The 27064-nt window shown below is 44.0% G+C and overlaps 1 protein-coding gene across 2 annotated transcripts in view; it reads right to left on the bottom strand.

Moving 5' to 3' along the window:
* CDHR1 (cadherin related family member 1) overlaps nucleotides 1-27064 on the bottom strand; it is a 298449-nt gene that overhangs the window by 190765 nt on the left and 80620 nt on the right. For both annotated transcript variants that reach the window (XM_069753136.1, XM_069753137.1), the window contains exons 8-13: nucleotides 15978-16121; nucleotides 15736-15814; nucleotides 14821-14921; nucleotides 6556-6759; nucleotides 6065-6217; nucleotides 2712-2876 (exon numbers count right to left, since the gene is read on the bottom strand). In XM_069753136.1, coding sequence (XP_069609237.1) covers nucleotides 2712-2876; nucleotides 6065-6217; nucleotides 6556-6759; nucleotides 14821-14921; nucleotides 15736-15814; nucleotides 15978-16121 — 846 coding nt within the window. The remainder of the gene's footprint in view (nucleotides 1-2711; nucleotides 2877-6064; nucleotides 6218-6555; nucleotides 6760-14820; nucleotides 14922-15735; nucleotides 15815-15977; nucleotides 16122-27064) is intronic.

Below are 27064 nucleotides of genomic sequence, written 5' to 3'. Positions count from 1 at the left end.
ACAGAGTGTCTCCTGATGTATGTGCCTGATCCAGGAGCTAAGGACCTAGTTGCAATGAAGGCCTCTGGCCTACAAGTGAGTACAAGGCAAATTTCACAGCACAACATATATAGAATGAGACACTGTTTGTTCGTGGGATGCCAGGGAGTGGAGAAGCTATAGGAAAAAAATTGAGACACAAAGCGCAAAATACATAGTAACATAGTAACATAGTTAGTAAGGCCGAAAAAAGACATTTGTCCATCCAGTTCAGCCTATATTCCATCATAATAAATACCCAGATCTACGTCCTTCTACAGAACCTAATAATTGTATGATACAATATTGTTCTGCTCCAGGAAGACATCCAGGCCTCTCTTGAACCCCTCGACTGAGTTTGCCATCACCACCTCCTCAGGCAAGCAATTCCAGATTCTCACTGCCCTAACAGTAAAGAATCCTCTTCTATGTTGGTGGAAAAACCTTCTCTCCTCCAGACGCAAAGAATGCCCCCTTGTGCCCGTCACCTTCCTTGGTATAAACAGGTCCTCAGCGAGATATTTGTATTGTCCCCTTATATACTTATACATGGTTATTAGATCGCCCCTCAGTCGTCTTTTTTCTAGACAAAATAATCCTAATTTCGCTAATCTATCTGGGTATTGTAGTTCTCCCATCTCCTTTATTAATTTTGTTGCCCTCCTTTGTACTCTCTCTAGTTCCATTATATCCTTCCTGAGCACCGGTGCCCAAAACTGGACACAGTACTCCATGTGCGGTCTAACTAGGGATTTGTACAGAGGCAGTATAATGCTCTCATCATGTGTATCCAGACCTCTTTTAATGCACCCCATGATCCTGTTTGCCTTGGCAGCTGCTGCCTGGCACTGGCTGCTCCAGGTAAGTTTATCATTAACTAGGATCCCCAAGTCCTTCTCCCTGTCAGATTTACCCAGTGGTTTCCCGTTCAGTGTGTAATGGTGATATTGATTCCCTCTTCCCATGTGTATAACCTTACATTTATCATTGTTAAACCTCATCTGCCACCTTTCAGCCCAAGTTTCCAACTTATCCAGATCCATCTGTAGCAGAATACTATCTTCTCTTGTATTAACTGCTTTACATAGTTTTGTATCATCTGCAAATATCGATATTTTACTGTGTAAACCTTCTACCAGATCATTAATGAATATGTTGAAGAGAACAGGTCCCAATACTGACCCCTGCGGTACCCCACTGGTCACAGCGACCCAGTTAGAGACTATACCATTTATAACCACCCTCTGCTTTCTATCACTAAGCCAGTTACTAACCCATTTACACACAATTTCCCCCAGACCAAGCATTCTCATTTTGTGTACCAACCTCTTGTGCGGCACGGTATCAAACGCTTTGGAAAAATCGAGATATACCACGTCCAATGACTCACCGTGGTCCAGCCTATAGCTTACCTCTTCATAAAAACTGATTAGATTGGTTTGACAGGAGCGATTTCTCATAAACCCATGCTGATATGGAGTTAAACAGTTATTCTCATTGAGATAATCAAGAATAACATCCCTCAGAAACCCTTCAAATATTTTACCAACAATAGAGGTTAGACTTACTGGCCTATAATTTCCAGGTTCACTTTTAGAGCCCTTTTTGAATATTGGCACCACATTTGCTATGCGCCAGTCCTGCGGAACAGACCCTGTCGCTATAGAGTCACTAAAAATAAGAAATAATGGTTTATCTATTACATTACTTAGTTCTCTTAGTACTCGTGGGTGTATGCCATCCGGACCCGGAGATTTATCTATTTTAATCGTATTTAGCCGGTTTCGCACCTCTTCTTGGGTTAGATTGGTGACCCTTAATATAGGGTTTTCATTGTTTCTTGGGATTTCACCTAGCATTTCATTTTCCACCGTGAATACCGTGGAGAAGAAGGTGTTTAATATGTTAGCTTTTTCCTCGTCATCTACAACCATTCTTTCCTCACTATTTTTTAAGGGGCCTACATTTTCAGTTTTTATTCTTTTACTATTGATATAGTTGAAGAACAGTTTGGGATTAGTTTTACTCTCCTTAGCAATGTGCTTCTCTGTTTCCTTTTTGGCAGCTTTAATTAGTTTTTTAGATAAAGTATTTTTCTCCCTATAGTTTTTTAGAGCTTCAATGGTGCCATCCTGCTTTAATAGGGTCTTATCCTCTAGATAACCAAGACAGCTTTCTTAGAATTGCTCACCTGATATTGTTGAATGAAAAGCATGTAGCGATTTTGGCTGCTGCAGATCCACAAGCCGATCAACGGCCGTATAACAATATAAACTGTGCAGGAGGTGTCGGTTAAATCCGCGCTGCCTTAATGATGAAGTTCCAAGGATAATGAATTTAAAAGGTGGTTTATTCAACGCGTTTCAAGGTCAATGCGACCTCTTCTTCAGGAAATTCCACATACATGTTGTATGTGGAATTTCCTGAAGAAGAGGTCGCACTGACCTTGAAACGCGTTGAATAAACCACCTTTTAAATTCATTATCCTTGGAACTTCATCATTAAGGCAGCGCGGATTTAACCCACACCTCCTGCACAGGGAGTGGAGAAGCAGCAGCTCGCTCACGGCAACTGCCCTGGTACCTTACACTGCACAAACAGCCATTGCAGCTATTGAAATCAATACAGATGTAGACAGAAATGCAGTTTCTCCATCAGAACTGCATTGTAACAGAATTAATAAGAGCACTTACTGTTGCAGCCACAACATTTGAGCCCCCAGGGGAGTTTTCTGGTATTCTGGCGACATAGTACTCCGAGGAAAACCTTGGGACATTGTCATTGATATCAAGAAGGTTGATGGTTATGTCAGCTGTTGAACTGAATTTTTCTGGTGTGTTGACCTCAATGGCAAGAAGCTAGAAGACAAAGGAATATGTAAAGTAAGCTTAGCTAAAAGAATAAGAAGAAATAATATTATATAGTGGAAAAGATCGATACTCATGAACAATGCAGTGAGCAGTTCACAGGTGTCTAAACACAAAATCCGTAATAGAAATAGTTTAGACAAAATATTGTATCAAGCAAATTATTTGTATGATTGAGGACCACATAAGGAGGACTTACAAATACAGACATCTTTGATAATTCTGACCAAACGTATGACCAAGAGAAAGGAAGTGGTTTTATAACATGCATTGCATGTCTCACACACATTATATATTATACAAAACAAAACAATAATGAAGGGCACTAAGCAGCAGATGAGCTCCAATTTTCCAACATTATCTCTATAAAAGCCTGAATGTATCTGTGGCTGCTAAAATAAACCACAAAGCATTCGGAAAAACAATAAAACTTGTGTGCCATTTACATCTCAAGATTACTGTATGTTTGACATAGCATATAGCCCTATGAGACTTGCACTGAACACTTTTAGATGTGCCGCTAACAACTAAATGCGTGTTTCCAAAGACAGCATAAGTTCTAATTCTGTCACTACCAATCCCTCTGGTTGCAGTGGATATTTATTTTTTGCATAAACTCAACATCCATAACTAGACATAAGGAGAAAACAACATAATTGAAAATATTCCTGGAAAACCATTTAAAGGAATGAGAAACTGATTATTTTTTTGAGAAAAATTTGAGTGCTTGCCTTCATCATTGGCCAACCTAAACTATTGCACCATCCATATTTGTGGTTTTTCATCTAACACTCTTGTGTCCCTCAAGTCTGCTTCCCAGACTCTCCTTTCGCTCTGTTACTCCTCTGCCTGCTCCTGCCAATCCCTTCACTGTCTACTCTTTGTCCAGAGATTATAGTTAAAAAGGCTGTTCTTAACCTATGTCCTCTAACCTAGCTCCTACATGCAATCAGCCTTACTGGGAAGACATCTTTTTTTTGCTTTCCTCTTGCCTGCACCCCACACAATTTCTGCCATGCATTCCCCACATTCTGGAATTTGTTTCTGTAACACCCCAGGGTCCTGGTTGTTACAGTGGCATTGCTTTCCTTATGGGGAGAGTGATGTCATGCTTGGAAGCGAAGGAAGATGTCTTTCACCAGGTAAACACAAAGCATACAACATGTTCCCACTCCAGGCCAGAAGGGGGAGCTCTAAACCTGGATTAAGGGGTGTAACGGGGTCTACCAAGCTGGGGTACCTCTCTCAGTACCACCCGGCGTTTCAGGAGGTCCACTCTGCTTTGGTTGGAGTCTGAATGAAGGACGCTGACTGGAATTGCTTGGCTACATGGACGCATAGAAAAGATCACTGCTTCTCCACGTATTTCCAGTCTGACAAAACTTTACTCACAGGACACAGAATATATCACACAGATACAGAGGGATGGCCAATACAAAAGCAGCAGGCCAGACATACATTACAATAGCCGCAGGTGGCCGGAGCCTGCCGATATTTACTGTGAGAATTACAAAGGTGAGGGGAGGACAAAAGTGGAATATCGTGTCCCCTCTGCCCAGGGGCGCAGCCTGTGGGCTGATGTATTATGGACATGCATCTCACATGGAACCTATTATACATACATATAACTGCACAACATATTCTGGGTGCTGAGTGGTTCCGTAACACGTAACAAGGGGAACTTCCCTATTGATACATTCTGGTCTGGAGGGAAAGTTAGTTGGTGAGAGGACAGTGAAGCAGGAAGATGTGCTAAGTGGGAGCTCCCTATCAGAGGGGGCTAGAGAGAGAGAGAGATTGCCAGAAGGGAGCTTGTTGAGGAACATGAGCTAGGCGGAACTGGTAAGAAAGGAGTATAGCTGAGCAGACGTGGGAGTCTGCAGCTCCTGGCAGCAAGAGAGATAAAGGACTGAGGGGCTGTGCAGCCACGAGAAAGAGCTGCAGCTCCTGGACAGAGACAACACAGAAAGACGAACAGATTTGTAGTGAGCATGCAGGAGAGCAAAGCACAGCACAGGTGAGTGACAACTGAGGAGATCAGCTGTGATTGGGCAACCTCAATGAAAAGCGCAGATACCAGTAGCCAGAAGACCGAGGTTGTAAGGGACTCCAAGACTTACAGCAGAAACTGGCAGGACAGCTGGACTACATGTAACCTGTCCACCCTAATACCCAGGAGACACAGTGGCATATAGAACCCGGGTCTTGATAGAGACCCTGTAAAAAGGCTCGAGCCACCTGTCATACGGGTTTGTGTCTCACCTTTAAGAAGGACAGAGAGAACTGTGAGGACCTTGCCAGAAGCCATAGGCAGTAAGGGACTACAACACCAAAGCGCTGGTAGGAAGGCTTTCATCTACACCTGGTAAACGGGACTCTAAACTGGCTTCTAAGCTGGCCGGACCCTGCCTGTACCCGTGATCTGGTGCCCTGGACTGTGGCTGCCTGAAGTCTTCAGTAAACCAGGTAAAGAGACTGCAAACCTGTGTCCTCCGTTCTTTACTGCACCACTCACCATCCTCATCTATACACCGGGAGCCCTGGGGACCTACTTCACCTGTGAGAAGTTATACCATCTAGCTGCCATAACATCACCCCAGCGGACCCCTTTAAGCAGCGTCAGTCCCCTCTGACGGAATACCACAGGTGGTGTTACGAACACAAACTTTATTAAAGCCTTAAAAGACCTTTCCCCTTTATTTGGGCGCCCAGGGCCACGGACCAGGTTGCAGACACCGTGACATCCCCTTTAAGTACCGGACAAGGTACCGAGTACCCCTCGGCCCTGGCAGATGACTCACTTCCTCGACAAGTCAGACATTTCCCCAGCTTTGAATGAAACCCATCTCTTCAGAAAAGTGTAAAATGCTACATGAAACTTGCGGCTACTGGACTGAACTTCTACCTTTCCCTAGTGCCTAATTTCACCTTCCCTTGTAGACTGGAACCATTTGTGGTCAGGATATTCTATCCTTATGTACCAGTTTGCTACTCAGTCAGATTCATGGCACTATACACTGGTTATGCACTGATATATAGTGTATTATGTACGGAAAACTGTTATCACCATTTTCATATGTATGACATACTGGAATAAATAACATTATTAAAGAAATAATAATCTTAATAAGTAATCTTGCATAATTACAAAAATATTTTAAAAAATAGCTTAAACATACCTTAAAAGTTAACAAATGAAACTTCTCATAGTCTATTCCTGCAGAGTTTTCCACAATTATTGTCACTTGAGCTTCATTTAATACTGTTTGCGGCACCACTCGAAACATTCCGCCAGGTCCAACCAAACGCAAGTTGAACTTGGCATTTGCACCCTGTAATTTGTAAAAATAATATATATATATATATATAAATATATAAAATTACATACATGTTCCACTGTGACCTCCCTAACCTTGTCTCTTGGCTCAGACATGTGTGCCATGATATTACGGTACCAGTTAAAAAAGTAAAAAAAAATGGGAATGTCTGTGGTGATGTTTTGGCTCCTAATGATTTGAAGTGATCTCAGCCTTTCAAGGCTTTTGTTAGCATGTAGGGGATACTGTACTGAATGTGTATTGTGTGAAAATATACAACAGTTCTTATCCAAATTCAACTTCATTCAGTTTGGAGAGCACAAGTGTATAAAAAAATGATAAAAAATATAAACCTGATCTGAATCATTGACAGTGATTTTAAGGCCCCTCAGTATCTCTCCTTCTGGGGGATGTTCATACATCGTAAGCTCAAATCGGTTCTGGGGTCCATTTTCCCCATAAAATGTTGGAGGGTGATTATTTAGATCAACAACTCTTATAGTAACAACTGTATAGGCTTGACCCACAACATCACCAACAGTAGTGAGCTCTGACACCTAAGAAAAAAAAAAAGTAGATCAGTATTTATACATTTAATTGACTTTAGATTACTGAAAGGCAAATCGATGGGTTACAGTGTAAAAACAATGGCAACCTTGTGGTGCACACAGTTTGTGAATGAGTGGAGAAGACAATGGTGACCTGGAATTCAAAGCAAAGCCAATGGCAATGTGGATGCTAACATATAAATGCAAAATTATGCAATAGATCACACAAAGCAAATCAACTTTTTGCCCTCAGAATTGCATGTTGCAAGTTTTACTTTTAATTTAGCATAGTGAGCTTAAAATTTGGTGAGATTATATTCTTTCATGAGCAGCAGACTGCTCTGCTGCACCACTGCAGCTGCTCAGCTGACACCGGGTGGGCACCCCAGACTCAAGGGCCCCATAACATCTGCGTAGAGTGCCGCTATTAGTGACATGCCACTAGCTGGGGGCCCCTGGAGCAGGGCCCTAGGCAGCTGCCAACCCTGTATGCCAGCAGATGTCTGTGCGTGGTTCTTCAGTCGGCCAGTCCGACCCTGTTCATGAGGCACCAACAGTGAGGGAGACATTTCTTTATAGCACCTAGATGATAGATCTGTGTGCTCAGATCTGTCATGATTTGAAGTTAACTGATTAATTCACCTGATGTGCCATTTTGGCGATTCATTGGACCACATAATTCAATGAGTGATAGAAATACAATTTAGGAGGTCATTTTTCTTATCTTCTGCTTGGAGCTTAAACTTCATACTAAACTACATATAGAGCTTTGCTATTTATCATCCATATTAAAAGATGCCTCTTGTTCATAATGTAACCCTGCTAAAGGAAGACATAGCTACTCCTAAATGGTTCATTTGAGTCTCTTACCACAAATACATTAAACTCTCCTCAGCCGCACTGAGAAGTCTGTGACAGAACTCTCAGTTGCTGCATATTCTAATGTGTTTCTCCCCCTAATGTTCCATAATACACATGAATCCATATGTTTAAACACATACGTGAAAAACCAGTACCAGTGTCCTCAGTGATTTCCGTCAGTGTGTCATCATGTGTCATCAGTGTTTTTCCAGTATGTAAAAAGAAAGAAATTACATAGCTTTTCCTATACTCTGCAATGTTAAACGCAGACAGAACATGGATGGCACAAGGATGCCAACCGTAAGCTGCGCGTGTTTTTCACTTACTCAAAGACTTGTATTGACTCTTCTCATCCATGCTGATGGAAAAAAATGGACATGTCTCCATGTTTTTTGCATGGACACATGGTCCATGTTTTGCAGCATAGCACCATAGGTTATAATAGCTACATGTGTTGCCCGTGAAAAAAACAGATGCCACACATACTGGAAACACGGACTCGTGAAGGAGGCCTTGTGTTGCTTTTTATCTTCTGTAACTATATTTAGCATTAAGTGAGACTGTAGCATGGAAAGTCTAAATCTATGTTTACACATTACATTTTTGCTGCTGGTGTTCCACAGTGTAAAGGTACCTTCACACATAACGATATCGTTAACGATATCGTTGCTTTTGGTGACGTTGCAACGATATCGTTAAGGAAATCGTTATGTGTGACAGCGACCAACGATCAGGCCCCTGCTGGGAGATCGTTGGTCGCTGAGGAAAGTCCAGAACTTTATTTCATCGCTGGATCTCCCGTGGACATCGCTGGATCGGCGTGTGTGACACCGATCCAGCGATGTCTTCACTGGTAACCAGGGTAAACATCGGGTAACTAAGCGCAGGGCCGCGCTTAGTAACCCGATGTTTACCCTGGTTACCATCCTAAAAGTAAAAAAAAACAAACACTACATACTTACCTACCGCTGTCTGTCCTCCAGCGCTGTGCTCTGCACTCCTCCTGCACTGGCTGTGAGCGTCGGTCAGCCGGAAAGCAGAGCGGTGACGTCACCGCTCTGCTTTCCGGCCGCTGTGCTCACAGTCAGTGCAGGAGGAGTGCAGAGCACAGCGCTGGAGGACAGACAGCGGTAGGTAAGTATGTAGCGTTTGTTTTTTTTTTACTTTTAGGATGGTAACCAGGGTAAACATCGGGTTACTAAGCGCGGCCCTGCGCTTAGTTACCCGATGCTTACCCTGGTTACCGGCATCGTTGGTCGCTGGAGAGCGGTCTGTGTGACAGCTCTCCAGCGACCAAACAGCGACGCTGCAGCGATCCGGATCGTTGTCGGTATCGCTGCAGCGTCGCTTAATGTGAAGGGGCCTTAAGGCTAGGTTCACATTGTGTTAGTGCAATCCATTTTAATGGAATGCGCTAATGCAATGTACAAAAAGGATTGCGTTTAGCGATCCCGCTAGCGCAGATGCCTGATCTGCGCTAGCGAGAACGGACCCAAAAACGCTGCAAGCAGTGTTCGAGGTCCATCAGAAAATAATGGGACATCACTAACGCATGCCAAAAATGGCATACGTTAGCGATGCGTTAGATACATTGCGGTCAATGGGTGCGCTAACCGATCCGTTAGATAGAGTTATTTGCGCCATGTAACGGATTCCGTCAGCGGACACCCACTAATGCAATGTGAACCTAGCCTAACACATTACCAACTATGTAATTAAAGCTTCAATGATAGCTGCTTCTAATTGGTTATCTTGCAAGTGGAGGAGCTAGCTGCTTGTGAAAGGTTATTGTGCTAGAGGACATAGTTGCTTGTAAAGGGTTAATCGGTAAGAGGAGGACAAATGTTTGCAAAGGGATAATTTGCAGTAGTAGGACATCACTGCTTCTAAAGGGGTTAATGTGAGTCTACTAATATAAATGCACAGAGCCAGTTGCAGGCACACCATACTAGGCCTCCTTCACACCACAGTGTTTCCAGTACATGTGGTGACAGTTTTCACACGTACTGAAGACACTTACATCAATCATGATCTATGGGGCTGCACACATGTCAATGTGTCCCTGTGACCCACATGTGGACATGTCCATTTTTTCCAGCAGCATGGATGTCAATACATCCCGCACTTGTGCACACAGATGACATACAGTGTGACATACTTGCGCACCATCCGAGTGACACCTGCTGGAATAGAATGCAGATTAGAAATGACAGATGTTTAGGTGTTAGATGCGCAAAGATATAGATAGATCTGGTATACACATCAGCTAGAAAGATATCCATGAAATATATAAATTAGAGCCATGAGTGTGTAGCTTACTGCACTTGTATTTAGCAAATAAATTAATGAAATAAATGATGTGGGTTCCTCTCTATGTATGATAACCCGCAAAGGTAAAGCAGACATCTGAAGGCTTATATTATCAGGCTGGGGAGGTCCATTGATATTGGGCCCTTCCCTGTCTAAAAATAACAGCCTGCAGCTGCCCCAGAGTTGGCACATCCTTTAGATGCAGCAATTCTGGTGCTTTGCCCTTCTCTTCCCAATTGCCCTGGTGCGGAGAGAATCGTGATAATGGTAGTTCGGGTTGATGACAGCTGTTATTTGACACAAATAACAGATGCTATTAAGCCATGGGGTTAGTAATGGAGAGGTGTCTATCAGACACCCTCATTACTAACCCAGTAATAAAAAAAAAACCACAAAAAATACTGTATTTGAAAAAAGTATCCCCTACACTATGCTTGGTTCACCACTTTATTATAAAAAAAAATAATCTCACACATGTCTGTTGTAATCCTGTCGATTTGAAGTAGTCCAGAAATGGATACCTGAAAAACATAAAACTAGAGAAATCAATACAAGAGACAGTCCCTCATTCATCAATTTGTTAGCAGAAATGTTCCCTCGAAGCTCCTATGTAGCCCACGTTCCCCAAATTTGAGTAAGGCGCTTGTGAATAGCAGTAAAGATACAGCTATTTACAGATGCTGGGTACTGACGACAATGCTCATCGACATCGAAGGCTCATGCTGCGCTTAGCGAGGTCAGCCGCTCTGATGAGCGCCTGTGAAGAGCAGTAACTTTACTGCTTTTCACGGACCCCGGAGCCGGATTCGGGGAACGTGGACTACATCGGAGCTTCATGGGAACATTTCTGCTAATAGATTAGTGAACAAGGGATTGTCTCTAGTGTTTATGTCTCTCGTTTTAGGACTTTCAGATATCCATTTCTGGCCTACATCAGATTTCCAGGATTACAGTGGACCTACGTGGAATTTTTTTCTAATAAAGTGGTGAGCCATGGATAGTTTGGGGAGTCTTTATTCAAAAAAGTATTTGTGTGTGTGTTTTCGATTTCTGGGTTAGTAATGGAAGTGCTTACAGATACCTGTTCATTACTAACCCCAGGGCTTGATGGCAGCTGAAATTTTTGACAAATCATAGCTGACATCAACCCCAACTACCATTACCCCTATTGCCACCACACCAGGACAATCGGGAAGAGCTGAGCAAACCACCACAACTGGTGCATCTAATGGATGCACCAATTCTGGGCAGTTGAGGGCTTTATTTTAGGCTGGGAAGAGTGCAATAACCATGTACCTTCCCAGCCTGATAATATCAGCCTGCAGCTGTCTGCTTTACCTTTGCCAGTAATTACAAATAGGGTGAACCCCAAGTCATTTATTTATTAGCTAAATATAACTACAGTAAACTATACATGCACAGCACTAATTATATATCTCACGAATATCTCTCCCTATCTTTGCACATCTTTAACACCTAAATATCTGTCATTTTTATTCTGGATTCTATTCCGTTATGTGTCACATGGATGGTGCACAGGGATGACACAGGGATGACACACAGACACAGACAGCACCAGTAATGTTTTTTCCATTACTGGAAATATCCATACATGTGAAAGGGGCATTAAGAAGGCAATACTATGATTTAGCTCTGTATCTGCTATTTCTAACCTACTCTTTCTCCTGCTGCTGCATAATACACATGAATCTTTCCTACATTGTGGCAGATATAACTACACTCACCAACAAGTAAGATCACAGCTCAGATCTCTCCTGTGTTTAAATGACGCACATTTACAGTTTCTTCCATCACAGTTGCATCTCCAAGCTCAGAAGCAGAGAGTGTCAGAAAGCTGTGAAATAGTGATACTTGCTGCCACTCTAGAGCCAGATCTAGTCAACTCTAAATTCCCTTTATTAAAGTACTAGAAGTTTCATCACTAAATTAGAGAGTTTTTATTTTATTTTTATTTTCTTAATTATATACATTATTGTGCAAAAGTTTTAGGCAGGTGTGTAAAAGTGCTGCAAAGTAAGAAGGCTTTAAAAATAGAAGTGAGAACAGTTTAGTTTTATCAAGTACCAAAATCTGAAGAAAATGATCAAAAGAGAAGCCCAAATCCATATTTTGTGTGATCAATCTTAGCTCTCAAAACAGCATCGAATCTTATAAACATGATGAAAATAATTCAAAATGCCATCAGACGCCTTCCTGATTGTATTGTATGATACATAAGTATTTACCTGTATTTCTCAGTGTTGAGGACACTATTAACCTTGACCAAATTACAAATTCCATTTGCTGCAATGCTGCCCCAAACAATCAGCGTTGGACTCGGATGCCAAAAGCCCACCAGTAAGGCTGGGGTCACACTAAACGTATGGAAAATCTGTCCGAGTCTCCTTGCACAAGTCGCACAAGTGTTCTCCGTATGGTTATCCGTGTGCAATGCGTTTGCAGTGCGATGATGCGATTTTCTCTCACCTATGTATCCGTATGACATCTGTATGGCTTTACATTTCTCACTGCTTTTCCCCATTCCCCGATGTTTTCTCACATAGCACTCGTCCGTATTCTACGGTAGTGTGACTCCGGCCTAACATTGACTCTCTGGGGCTCACTGTTCGGCTACTTGCAAATATTACATTATGCTCATTCACAAATTGACCTATGCTTGTATAAAATAATGAACTGGGTAGTTTGTTAAACAAGTGATTTGTGCCAACTACATCTCATATAGTAGGAGCGGGGACCCATCATGAGATTCACCTGTTTTTCTGTGGGCCCTTCCATACTCATTATTTTACCACTCTCCATCCAGACAAACTGCCTTCTGGCCAAATATTTCACTTATTGACTCAGTCCAGAGTCACTTGTTTCAATATGGATTGTATGGTTTTTGTCCCAAATTCTTCAATTAAAACCACTTGTAGCCTGACTTCTCTGAGCAGTAGGTGAGTGTAGGTGAGTCACAATGGTTGCTGACAGTTCTGAGTTGATGGCACTGCTGGACATTTTCCAATTTCAAAGAGAAGTAAATGTGATGTGTCATTCACCTATCCGCTATGTCTCCTTGGCCACCATTGTGTCTGCAATTCTCAACATTACCCAATTCTTGGTGTCCTCGATGATGAGAAATATAAGCAGATACTTTATCCATCACACAGTACCATCAGAGAGGCACCTGACTGGATCAACATTTGTTCTGCACAGTGAGTACCATTAATCCCTTTACCCCCAAGCCTGTGTGTATTTTGGTCAATTTAGATGGGTCTTCAGGCAGCAATAGGAACATTTCTCACTCAAAGTTCTGTTAGAAGCTGTTGTAGACAGCAGTTCGGGTCCTTCATTGTCCAACACGACATCTGTGAGTCACGTGTCACAATACCACATCACATCCCCGGGACCGCGAGTGCTGACAAGGCAGAAACAGCGTCGGCACAGAAGATGAGTATAGGCTTTATTATTTTATTGGGGCCGAACATTTAGTTTAAGAGGGGGTTGTCCTAGTAATGGACAACCCCTTTAACAAGGATTTTGTAACATTTAGAAATTTTTGAACAATGATGTATTTAATATTCATGACAATCTATCAGCAGGTGTATGCTATATATTCTGAGAGCAACATGATGCATGGAGTGAGACCCTGAATCCAGGCATGTGTCACTTACTGGGCTGCTTGTGGTAGTTTCAATAAAATCAGTGTTTTATTAGAAGGAGATTATCACTAAAAGACTTGTTCTCTTATTCCATGCAGTTCCCCCCCCACGCTGCAGAACTCTGCCATTACTACTGATTAGCAGCTTAGCACAGGGTACATAGAAAATTGACAATCAGTGCTGTATGTGTGGTTGTACAGAGCTCAGCATTCAGAGAACTGCTAGATCTGCCGCAAGGAAAACATTAATTTTCATCAAACTACACCAAGTTGACCAGTAAGTGACACATCACTGATATCAGTGTCTCTGCCTATACATTATGCTGCTTTCCGACTAAATAGCCAAAATCTGGTGACAGATTCCTGTTAAATGGATTATTCTGATTTTCTTAAAGGACCAAGAAATTAGCATTCAAAATGAAGAAATCTAAAAAGAAAATTAAAACCGGTATTGGATCATTTGCTTACAAACTGTTTAAGACTCAGAAGCATTACTACCTGCAAGGGTAAAACTGATGGGGAAACTGTTAAAGGAAATGAAGAGGCAGATACTTTGATACCAGGGATGTGTTACTTGCTGGGCTGATTAGTGTTGTTTTCATAAAATCTCTGTTTTATCAGCATGGGAATATCACTAGAGGGCTACGTGGCCTGTTGCCATAGTCCTGCCATGCCTCCACCAGTGATTGAAAGTTTTCTGGTTATGAACACAAAAAGCTGCCAAACAATGTTGTAGGTCAAAAAAGAGCTCAGCATTCAGAGAACCGCTAGATCTGCAGCAGTAAAGCATTTCTTAATTGCTGCTACGATTAAAGCAAGTGATACATTGCTGGAATCTGGGTCTCTACCCCTACATTATTCTGCTCTCAGTAGGGTTAGAAAAAACTTAATGACACCCTAAGCTATATCAAGCCTAAAAGGAAAAAACCTCTGTCAAAACCAGGGACCTTTGTCAGGTCCCCAGAGACCATGGAACCATTGTTATTGGCACCCCACAAAAATCCTCTCATTTTATGAAACCCCTTAGTAAAAGACGTGCTCAATCGCAACGTCTAAGAGTGGTGGGAAATATGATTTTAGAGATTGTTTTCGGAGGTTGGCTGTATATTACACCATCTGCTGATGGTATGGGTACAGCTTTTGTGCCCATGCCATCCATTTGACATTATAAAGCATTGAAGTTAGAACACCAAAATTAGGAGCTAATTTTTAATTAAAATACAATGCAGTCTATGTACCTGGATCTTCAACTCATACACCTCTTTCTTCAGTTCACTGGGATTTTTAATGACAGTGACAGCACCAGTAACATTGTTAATGTCAAAAGCTCCATCAGATCCTGTTAAAAATGGCAAAATGTGCTTGGTCATTACACTATTCTTTAGTTATAAATATTGGACTTTTTTCAGTATTGTTGTGGTGGTTAGCAAATCTCCATTATTGTTAATAGGAAGAAACCTGCCCATCAGCAGCAGAGGTCAGTGGAGAAACATACAAAATAATGAAAACAGTGGACCCCTGACTATCACAGCATGCAACATAGCGCAAAGGGGTTATGCGGGATAATTGGTTTTATTCATTACAAAAAGAGTGATGCATTTCACGTGTTTATTTCTGTTAATGTTGGTGATTATGGCTTACAGCTGATGAAAACCCAAAAGTCATTATCTCAGTAAATTAGAATACTTTATAACACCAGCTTGAAAAAATGATTTTAAAATTCAAAATGTTGGCCTACTGAAATGTATGTTCAGTAAATGCACTCAATACTTGGTCGGGCTCCTTCTGCATCAATTACTGCATCAATGCGCCGTGGCATGGAGGTGATCAGCCTGTGGCACTGCTGAGGTGTTATGGAAGCCCAGGTTGCTTTGATTACTCATCTGCATTGTTTGGTCTGGTGTCTCATCTTCCTCTTGTCAATACCCCATAGATTCTCTGTCTTATTAACAGAACAAACACATGAATTAGATCACTCTCTTTGTAATGACTCTATATAAGATTCACTTTTTGTATTGAAGAACTGAAATAAGTTAACTTTTTGATGATATTGTATTGTTGTGAGAAGCATCTGTATGTCCTCCATGATGCTTTCCTAAAGGTGTTCCTTTATTGCTGTATGACAATAGCTGCAACTATTAATTATTGCTTACCATCCAAAAGAGAATATTGAATACTGTTGGGATTTCCTCTGTCTCCATCAAAAGCAATCACAGAGATTATTTCTGATCCCTAAGAAAACAATAAATATTGTTTTAGGTATTAAAATCAGATTTATATTTACTCATCGACATATATGTACCTGAAGATACAGTTCACATTGGGATTATTTGGATTAATAAAAGTTCACATTGCACTGAATATTATTTACATCTGGGTGAAGGGAATACTTTACCAGTATAGTGTCCTCATAGACATAACCATAGTATGGCGTTCCAACAAACACTGGTGGTGAGTCTTGTACATCTTCCACATTAATGGTCACTGTAGTACTTGATGTAAATGCTTGGTACTTGCCACGTAGTTTCCCACCGCCATCCTTCAATAATCATTATATATACATATGTGTTAATGTTGTTCAAAGAAGAGACCATTATAATATAACCTTACATGGCATGAAAAGTGGGATCCCGTAACAATCTGTGAAACATAGTGCTTGGCAATAACGCTGTGCTGAAATTGGCTTGTTCACTGAACCTAAATTCACCTCTAATTTTGCTACACCAGGATAGTATGCAATTTTATAGGAAGACAATTAACCTACAAATGTAATTTGCACTGAGAGAAAAAGAAGCAGCAACACTTAGCTAAATTCTTAAGGCAGCAACATTATATATGCAAATGAAACCCAAAAATCACATCTACATAAAGGGAGAGCATGCTGTAAGGCAACAACATAAACAGACGTATAGCCCATCACTGATTAAAAACTCATCACTAAAGTATAGCCAATTTCTGATGAATAGCCCACCACTGATGTATAGTCCACGATTGATGTATAGCCCACCATTGATGTATAGCCCACCACTGAAGTATAGCCCACCACTGAAGCATAGACCATCACTGATGTATGGCCCATCACTGACAAAAAAATTCATGACTGAAGCATAGCACATGACTAAAGTACGTAGAGTTCATCACTGAAGTATAACCCATCACTAATGCATAGCTCATCACTGATGCATAGCCCTTCACTGAAGCGTAGCTCACCACAGATGCATGGCCCATCCCTGATGCATATCCCATCCTTGAAGTATAGACTATCACTGAAGTATAGTCCATCACAGTCCATTATTGAAGTACAGCCTATCACTGAAGAAAAGCCCATCACTGATGCATAACCCATTACTGAAGTATAGTCCATCATTGAAGTATAGCCCATCACTAAAGTATAACCCATCTCTGAAGTATAACCCATCACTGAAGTATAGCCCATCATTAAAGTATAACCCCATCACTGAAGTATAGCCCATTACTGAAGTATATATCATTACTGAAGTATAACCCATCACTGAAATATAACCCATCACAGACGTATAGCTCATCACTGAAGTATAGCCCATCACTGAAGTATAACCCATCACTGAAGTATAGCCCATGACTGAAGTATAACCCATCATTGAAGTATAACCCATCACTGAAGTATAACCCATCACTGAAGTATAGCCCATCACTGAAGTATAGCCCATCACTAAAGTATAACACATCACTGAAGTATAACCTATCACTGAAATATAAACCCATCACTGAAGTATAACTCATCACTGAAGTATACCCCTCACTGAAGTATAACCAATCACTGAAGTATAACCCATCACCGAAGCATAACCCATCACTGAAGTATAACTCATCACTGAAGAATAGCCCATCACTGAAGTATAACCCATCACTGAAGTATAGCCCATCACTGAAGTATAGCCCATCACTAAAGTATAACACATCACTGAAGTATAACCTATCACTGAAATATAAACCCATCACTGAAGTATAACTCATCACTGAAGTATACCCCTCACTGAAGTATAACCAATCACTGAAGTATAACCCATCACTGAAGCATAACCCATCACTGAAGTATAACTCATCACTGAAGAATAGCCCATCACTGAAGTATAACCCATAACTGAAGTATAGCCCATCACTGAAGTATAACCCATCACTGAAGTATAACTCATCACTGAATTATACCCATCACTGAAGTATTACCCATCACTGAAGTATAGCCCATCACTGAAGTATAACTCATCACTGAAGTATACCCATCACTGAATTAAAACCCATCACTGAAGCATAACCCATCACTGAAGTATAACTCATCACTGAAGTATAACCCATCACTGAAGTAAAGCCCATCACTGAAGTATAACCCATCATTGAAGAATAACCCATCACCGAAGTATAGCCCATCACTGAAGCATAACCCATCACTGGAGTATAGCCCATCACTCAAGCATAACCCATCACTGAAGTATAGCTCATCACTGAAGTATAACCTATCACTGAAGTATAACCCATCACTGAAATATAATCTATTACTGAAGTATAGCCCATCACTGAAGTATAACCCATCACTGAAGTATAGCCTATCACTGAAGTATAGCCTATCACTGAAGTATAGCCCATGACTGAAGTATAACTCATCAATGAAGTATAGCCCACCACTGAAGTATAACCCACCACTGAAGTATAACCCTTCACTGAAGTATAGCCCATCACTGAAGTATAGCCCATCACTGAAGTATAACCCATCATTGAAGTATAACCCATCACTTAAATATAAACCCATCACACTAGTATAGCCCATCACTAGTGTTGAGCATTCCGATACCGCAAGTATCGGGTATCGGCCGATATTCGCGGTATCGGAATTCTGATACCGAGTTTCGATACTTTCAGTATATCAGATACCGGAATCGGAAGTTCCCATAAGGCAAAGTCCCGGTTTTATTTAATTCAGCCAATGAGGAATGATTACAAGTGTGGGCACATCCTGTTCTGCATGGTGGCCATGTAACTACTGGCATGGCTGTGATTGGCTGCTGAAATGATGTCATGATGCCCTATAAAAGTCGTCGCTGCCATTTTGGGTTCACTCTGCTGTGAATTCAGTTAGGGACAGGATGCTGTGTTCTGACTGAGGGCCAGTTTAGAGATAGCAATTTGCTTCATTGTGCTTTACCCAGGCTAATTTAGCAACCGCTGTGTGAGAACCTTGCTTTTGCCTTGCAGCGCTGTTCACAGCTGTCTGCAAGGTCTCTGTGTGTGTGAGTGCAGTTCACTCTGTAGTCTGTCCACAGCCACAGCCGGTCATGGTCAGCTCAGGGTGCGTCACTGCCTCATACTGCTCAATCCATTGCCCTTTTTTGCAATTAGTGCAGCCTGCTGCAAATTTTTCAAATTTATCCTATTAGTGGCTTTCCCTCCGTATCCTGCTAGATTGTAGAAAAACACTATATAGGATTACATAGAGGAGCTTGTTTTGGCCTTGCAGCACCGTTCACGGCTGTCTGCATGGTCTGTCTGTGTGTGCAGCTCGCTCTGTAGTCTGTCCTACCGCCACAGCTGGTTGTTGTCAGCTCAGGGTGCGTCACTGCCTCATACCGTTCCATTGTCCGTTTGTCAATTAGTCCAGCCTGATGCACATTTTTTCAAATTTATCCTTTTAGTGGCTTTCCCTACGTATCCAGCTAGATTGTGGAAAAACACTGTATAGGATTACATAGAGGAGCTTGTTTTGGCCTTGCAGCGCCGCTCACGGCTGTCTGCACGGTCTGTCTGTGAGTGCAGCTCACTCTGTAGTGTCTGTTCTGCAAAAAAAAATAAAATAAAGTTCACCAAACACACCACTTGACCCATCATGGTGTGAGGTACAGGAAGGTGGTGGGAGCAGCTCTGAGGAAGAGACTCCCCGAACGGCTGGGAGAGGGAGGTGGAAGACTGCGGTGCCTGTAGCCTCCACTTCAGCACCCATTAGGAGCATGCCTCTTCCAAAGCCAAAACGGGCGCTCCGAAGACTTGCAGTGCCTGGTCCTTTTTTGACACAGTTGCAGATGACATTTGCTTTGTCAAATGCAAGCTGTGTCATCAGAAAATCAAACGAGGGAAAAATGTCAGCAACCTCAATACCACAAATATGTGGACCAAGCACGCGGTGAAGTTCCAAAAACACACTGAAGACCTAGGCCAACCTACAGCAGCACCTACCACCTCTTCAGCTCGTGTTGGAGCCTCTTTCTCCAGCTCACACACTGCTGGTTCGGCTTCCTCACAGGATCGCCATGGAAGAACCTCTGGCACCGTTGTCCAAAGACCCACTGTAATTCCACCCACAGCAACACGTTCCCAGTCATCCTCACACTCCCAGCCCAGTCTACAGCCATCGGTAGCACAGGCATAGGAGAAAAGGCGGCCATTCTCGGCAAACCACCCACGAGCACAGGCTCTGAATGCTGGCATTGCAAAACTACTGTCCCTTGAAATGCTGTCATTCAGGCTGGTGGAGACTGACAGCTTCCGTAACTTGATGGCATTGGCAGTCCCACAATACAATGTGCCTAGCCGCTTTTATTTCAGCAGGCAAGCCATCCCTGCCCTGCAAAAGCATGTGGAGGGAATCATTAAACATGCGCTACTAAACACCGTCAGTAGCAAGGTCCACCTCACCATTGATGCGTGGACCAGTCACCATGGACAGGGACGACACCTTTCCCTCACTGCCCATTGGGTTAATGTTGTGGAGCCGAGTACAGATCGTGAGAGTGGCGCTCTATGTGTTCTGCCAACTCCAAAGATTGCAGGAATCCAGTCTGTGCACATTGACTCCTCCTCATACTCCAGTTCCTCAGAATCATCGCTGCAGGAGCCGTCACGATCCACCTCCACATGGACCCGTGAATGCTTACCTGATCTGACCGATATGAACACAGCCGTGGCCAAACGTCAACAGGCCGTATTGAAATTAATTTCTTTGGGGAATCGAAGCCACACAGCGCAGGAGCTCTGGAATGCCATCAAGCAGGAGAGCGACGTGTGGTTTGTTCCAGCGAATCTCCAGCCAGGCATGGTAGTGTGTGACAATGGCCGAAATCTGGTGGCAGCTCTGGGCCTAGGCAATCTCACTCACATCCCATGTCTGGCACATGTGCTCAACTTGGTCGTTCAGAGTTTTTTGATGGACTATCCAGATCTTGATGCACTGCTGCACAATGTCCGCCTAGAGTGTGCTCACTTGCGGCGTTCCAGCATGGCAAGATCGTGCATAGCAACTCTGCAGCTCCGATTCCGCCTTCCGGAACATCGCATCATATGTGACCTACCCACCAAGTGGATTTCAACGTTACATATGTTGGAGCGGTTGTGTGAGCAGCAGCCAGCAGTAATTGGGTACCAGCTGCATCAGGCGCAAAGAAGTCGCAGTGCGCACCGTTCAGACTTCACAACCACTGAGTGGGCCACTATGAAGGACGTCTGCCAGGTGTTGCGTGCCTTCGATGATTCCACGCGGATGGCGGGTGCAGATGATGCACTAGTCAGCATGACTGTACCCCTTATCTGCCTGCTTGAAAGAACACTGCAAGCGCTAAGGGATGAGGTGGAAGAGGTGGAGGATGAGGAGGTAGAAATGCCATCTGCTTCTGGACAGTCTGCGCCACGTGGCTCCACACAAAGCCTTGGCAGGAGACACTTTGTGAGGAGGATGAGGAGGAGTCAATGGAGGAGGAAGAGATCAGTCCAGAGGAGGGAGTTACACAAATCTCCAGTAGTCAGTATGTAGAGCGAGGCTGGGGTGACAGCGTTTCTTGGCCAGTTGGCAGTCTGCAGCACATGGTTGATTTCATGCTGCAGTGCCTGAGAAACGACCGCCGCATCGCCCACATTCTTACCACGGCTGATTATTGAGTGTACACCCTCCTAGATCCGCGCTACCGCTTACAAACCTTCATAACACCGTTGCAGCAGGAGCGTAAACTGCGGGAGTACCAAGACAAACTGGTGCAGTCCATCATCTTCACCAGTCCAATCGAGAGAAGTGCTGCTACTGCTTTACAAAGCAGCTCAGTGCATCGAGGCAGTGGAGGAAGCTCTGCACAAACAGGGAGCAGAAGCATTGCCTCAGCCCAAGGCAAGACCAGTCTGGCCCAACAGTGGCAAAGTTTTGTGTGCCCGCCACAAATGTCTACACAATCACAGACGGGTGCACTCAGTAGGAGGTCACGTTTCCATCAGATGGTGACAGACTACATGTCTTGCCCTCTCAGCGTACTCCCAGACGGCTCTTCCCCCTTCAAGTTTTGGGTCTCTAAGCTGGATACATGGCCAGAGCTAAGCCAGTATGCATTGGAGGTGCTGGCTTGCCCTGCTGCTAGTGTATTATTGGAACGTGTCTATAGTGCCGCAGGTGGTGTACTAACAGACCGTCGCATGCGACTATCCTCCGATAACGTCGACCGGCTTACTTTTCTGAAAATGAACAAGGCCTGGATCTCGCAGGAATTTGCCACTCCTCCACCAGATTAAATACTTGGTTGGCAACAGGATCCAGGTCTCCTGTTGTGTTCATGTTTTTACCACCTGAACTTTAATCCCTGGCATCCAACACTGCCAGGTGCTGCTTAGAAGTGCCGGCCGCACAGTCAACACCTGACCCAGTGTTATTGGGGTTCAGTAATGCCAGCTGCTTCCCTGCTGTGTATCCGGCAATGTGTCCAGCGACCGCCACGCTGGCACAACAACAGACATTGACCTGCCTCCATTCTGCGCCTCCATGATTCCCCGGGCTCCAATACCGGCAGTTGGTGCCCGGAAGTGCTGGCTGCACAGAGAAAAACACTCGCTCATGTGTCAGTGGGGTTCAGTAACGCCAGCTGTTCCCCTGCTGTGTATCCGGCAATGTGTCCAGCGACCGCCACGCTGGCACAACAACAGACATTAACCTGCCTCCATTCTGCTCCTCCATGATTCCCCGGGCTCCAATACCACCAGTTGGTGCCTGGAAGTGCTTGCTGCACAGAAAAAAGCACTCGCTCATGTGTCAGTGGGGTTCAGTAATGCCAGCTGTTCCCCTGCTGTGTATCTGGCAATGTGTCCAGCGACAGCCACGCTGGCACAACAACAGACATTAACCTGCCTCCATTCTACTCCTCCATGATTCCCCGGGCTCCAATACCGCCAGTTGGTGCCCAGAAGTGCTGGCTGCACAGAGAAAAACACTCGCTCATGTGTCAGTGGGGTTTAGTACTGCCAGCTGTTCCCCTGCTGTGTATCCAGCAATGGCCTATACTCTGCTCCTCATGCTGACCCTGGGCACTTACTCCACCAGTTCATGCTCGGAAGTGCTGTCTGCACAGTCAACACTTGCTGCCGTGTTATTGGGGTTCAGTAACATCAGCTGATCCCCAGCTGTGTGTGCGGCAATGTGTCATGCAACCACCACGCTGGCACAACATCAGATATTAAACTGACTCCAGTGCAGGTTTCGGCCTACACTCTGTTCCTCCTGCTGTCCCTGGGCACTTACACCGCCAGTTCGTGCTCGAAAGTGCTGTCTGCACAGTTAACAGCTGCTCCTCTGTTATTGGGGTTCAGTAACGTCAGCTGATTCCCAGCTGTGTGTGCGGCAATGTGCCATGCGACCGCCACGCTGGCACAGCATCAGATATTAAACTGCCTCCAGTGCAGGCTTCGGCATACACTCTGCTCCTCATGCTGACCCTGGGCACTTACTCCACCAGTTCATGCTCGGAAGTGCTGTCTGCACAGTCAACACTTGCTGCCGTGTTATTGAGGTTCAGTAACGTTAGCTGATCCCCAGCTGTGTGTGCAGCAATGTGTCATGCAACCAACATGCTGGCACAACATCAGATATTAAACTGCCTCCAATGCAGGCTTCGGCCTACACTCTGCTCCTCCTGCTGTCCTTGGGCACTTACACCGCCAGTTCGTGCTTGGAAATGCTGTCTGCACAGTTATCAGCTGCTCCTCTGTTATTGGGGTTCAGTAACGTCAGCTGATCCCCAGCTGTGTGTGCGGCAATTATTACAGTCAGTTTCTAGCTATGACCCTGGGCTCCAACACTGCCAGTTGCTGCTCAGAAGTGTCTTTGGCACGGGTACTCCCTCCTGCCCAGTCTGGTTCCAGCACGCCTGCTGTTTCCGGGTAGTGTCAAGGTCACTTAGACTCCAAAATGTTGCCCTGTCGTGTTGCAGTCGGGTTAACCGACTCCATGGCGCCAGCAGTTTAGGTGCTTCCTATGTGGGCTGCGGGAAGTGGCAATCAAGGCTGGTTCTGTAGTGCCAATAGGACAAGCTCCCCCTGTAGGACTGTGGTTTTTCGTAACTGCGGCTGGCTCACGGCCTAGCTATTGTTTCTTTTCCTGTGGACCTTCTGCTGCCTATCTGAGTTCCAGCACCGTTAGCTGGTTCTAGGGAAGACAATCTTGACTAGTTCCCCCTACTTCCAGCACCGTCAGCTGGTTCTGAGCAGAGCCTTTGGCCTAGGTGCCTCCTTCTGGGTATCCGAGTTCCACCAACGTCAGGTGGTCCTTGATGGTGCTTTCAGGCACGGTACCTCCTGCTTAGTAATCAAGTTCCAGTACCGTCAGCTGGTCATCGGTCGTGCCATTGGCTCTTGCACCTTGGGCAATGCATCCGGGTTCCAGTACCGTCAGCTGGTTCTTGGCTGTGTCATTGGCACGGATACTCCCTCCTGCCCAGCCTGGTTCCAGCACACCTGCTGTTTCCGGGAAGTGTCAAGGTCACTTAGACTCCAAAACGTTGTCCTGTCGTGTTGCGGTCGGGTTAGCCGACTCCATGGTGCCTGCAGTTTAGGTGCTTCCTATGTGGGCTACAGGAAGTGGCAATCAAGGCTGGTTCTGTAGTGCCAATAGGACAAGCTCCCCTTGTAGGACTGTGGTTTTTCGATAACTGCGGCTGGCTCACGGCCTAGCTATTGTTTCTTTTCCTGTGGACCTTCTGCTGCCTATCTGAGTTTCAGCACCGTTAGGTGGTTCTTGGGAAGACAATCTTGACTAGGTCCCCCTGGTTCCAGCACCGTCAGCTGGTTCTGGGCAGAGCCTTTGGCTTAGGTGCCTCCTTCTGGGTATTCGAGTTCCACCAACGTCAGGTGGTCCTTGGTAGTGCTTTCAGGCACGGTACCTCCTGCTTAGTAACCGGGTTCCAGTACCGTCAGCTGGTCCTCGGTCATGCCATTGGCTCTTCTACCTTTGGGTAGCCATCCGGGTTCCAATACCGTCAGCTGGTTCTCGGCAGTGTCTTTTGCTCTTCTGCCTTCTGCTCCCCATCCTGGTTCCAGCACCGTCAGCTGGTTCCGGGCAGAGCCTTTGGCTTAGGTGCCTCCTTCTGGGTATCCGAGTTCCACCAACGTCAGGTGGTCCTTGGTAGTGCTTTCAGGCACGGGTACCTCCTGCTTAGTAACCGAGTTCCAGTACCGTCAGCTGGTCCTTGGTCGTGCCATTGGCTCTTCTACCTTCAGGTAGCCATCCGGGTTCCAGTACCATCAGCTGGTTCTCGGCAGTGTCTTTTGCTCTTCTGCCTTCTGCTCCCCATCCTGGTTCCAGCACCGTCAGCTGGTACCGGGCAGAGCCTTTGGCTTAGGTGCCTCCTTCTGGGTATCCAAGTTCCACCAACGTCAGGTGGTCCTTGGTTCTGCTTTCTTGCACGGGTACCTCCTGCTTAGTAACCAGGTTCCAGTAACGTAAGCTGGTCCTCGGTTGTTCCATTGGCTCTTGTTGTACCTTCGGCTAGCCATCCGGGTTCCAGTACCATCAGCTTGTTCTCGGCATGGTCTTTTGCTCTTGTACCTTCTGCTACATTTCCAAGTTCAAGACCCTAAAGATGATGACCCTGAAGACCGAGAAGCAGAAGAACAAGAAGTTGCAGAACAAAAAGCAGAAGAACGTTAAGCATAAGACTAAAAATCGGAGCAAAAAATATTATCTAAATTATAAGCAGAAGAAGATTAAGCAGTGTATGGGGGTGAGTCCGTTCCTCCTCGTGGTGCCCCTGGAAAATACCTGCTGCTGCAGGCAAAACTGAATGCGGACAAATACTGTTGCAAATCTTTTGTGACAGGCAGAACGGAAGGTGTAATCTTCAAATTTTTATAGATAACAACTACAGGAATGGCTGTCACAAATAACAATATTATGAAGAAGAAGAATATGAAGAACATGAAGATGTAGAATATGAAGAAGAATAAGAGTTGAATAAGAAGAATATGGAGAATTTTTACAAAAAGAATAATAGGAAGAAGGTGAATAAGAAGATGAATAAGGTGAAGAAGATGTTGATGAAAAAGATGCTGCTGCTGAGGATGATGAAGAGGAAAGTGTGGGAGAAGTAAAAAAAAAAGGTGCAGAGAATGGAAGTAGTGAAACATAAATATGTGACAAAATATAAAAAATCTAAACATAGTTAATATCTTTGTAACTCCGAACGTCTTAAAAAAAAAATAATTCCTGTTCTTCCATTTCATTTGGGCTAAACCTCTATGCCTTTAATGTCTCCTCCACCTCCCCCAATCTACGTTATTCTTTGTTGTTTTCCTTCATGTGGAATTAACCACAAGGAAAGAAAGGGTTTATTTCAATTCCGATATTTTTGTCCCATTGACTTGCATTGGTATCGGGTATCGGTATCGGCGATATCCGATATTTTTTCGATATCGGCCGATCCAATCCGATACCGATGCTTCCGAATATCGGAAAGTATCGCTCAACACTAGCTACCAGTCTTTGAAGCTTGGATCTCTGTGGAGATATATGATTTCAAAACATACAATACAACACCTCCTCCATTCTTGTTAATCCTGTTTATAAGAGATAAGTTGTGGCATTCAAGGTTTGTATTTCAAGCATGTGTATTATCCCACCATGTTTCTGTGATGCCTATGACATCATATCTTCTTCCTGTGCTAGAAGCTCCAATTCTCCTTATTTGTTTCCCATGCTATGTGCATTTGTATAGACACATTTTATTTTGTAGTTTGCTTCTCTTGCTCCTCTATTTTCATTCAGAATTTGTTGTTTTTGCTTGTCATTTCCACTTCTAATAGCAGAATTCATTAGCTGTATATTTCTTCATGGCTATATATTTCCCATCCCATATTGCTTTAGTTTAAAGCTCTCCTGATGAGTATAGAAAGGCGTCTACCAAAAATGTGTTTTCCTATTTTCATAAGATGCAACCCATCTCTAGCATGGAGTCCTTTATACAGGTATTACACTCCATGATCAAAAAACATTGACATAGCCAGTTGTTCACCTGTAGAATCCTGTTCAATCTCCTTGGTCTATGTCCATCCACTGGGAGGATGGATGAGAAGATGACCTGCGCTGCCAATTCCTTCACTTTCTCACCTAGGTCTTCAAAGTCACCGCCTATAGTTTCCAGGTCCTTTCTTGCTTTGTGATTTGTTCCTACGTGCATCAATGGACATGCTTAGTTGTATTTAGCACCGAAGAGT

Source organism: Ranitomeya imitator, chromosome 2, assembly GCF_032444005.1.
Source record: "Ranitomeya imitator isolate aRanImi1 chromosome 2, aRanImi1.pri, whole genome shotgun sequence".
Lineage (NCBI taxonomy): Eukaryota > Metazoa > Chordata > Amphibia > Anura > Dendrobatidae > Ranitomeya > Ranitomeya imitator.
Note: the sequence above shows the minus strand (reverse complement) of the source record. Positions and strands in the feature narration are given on the sequence as shown.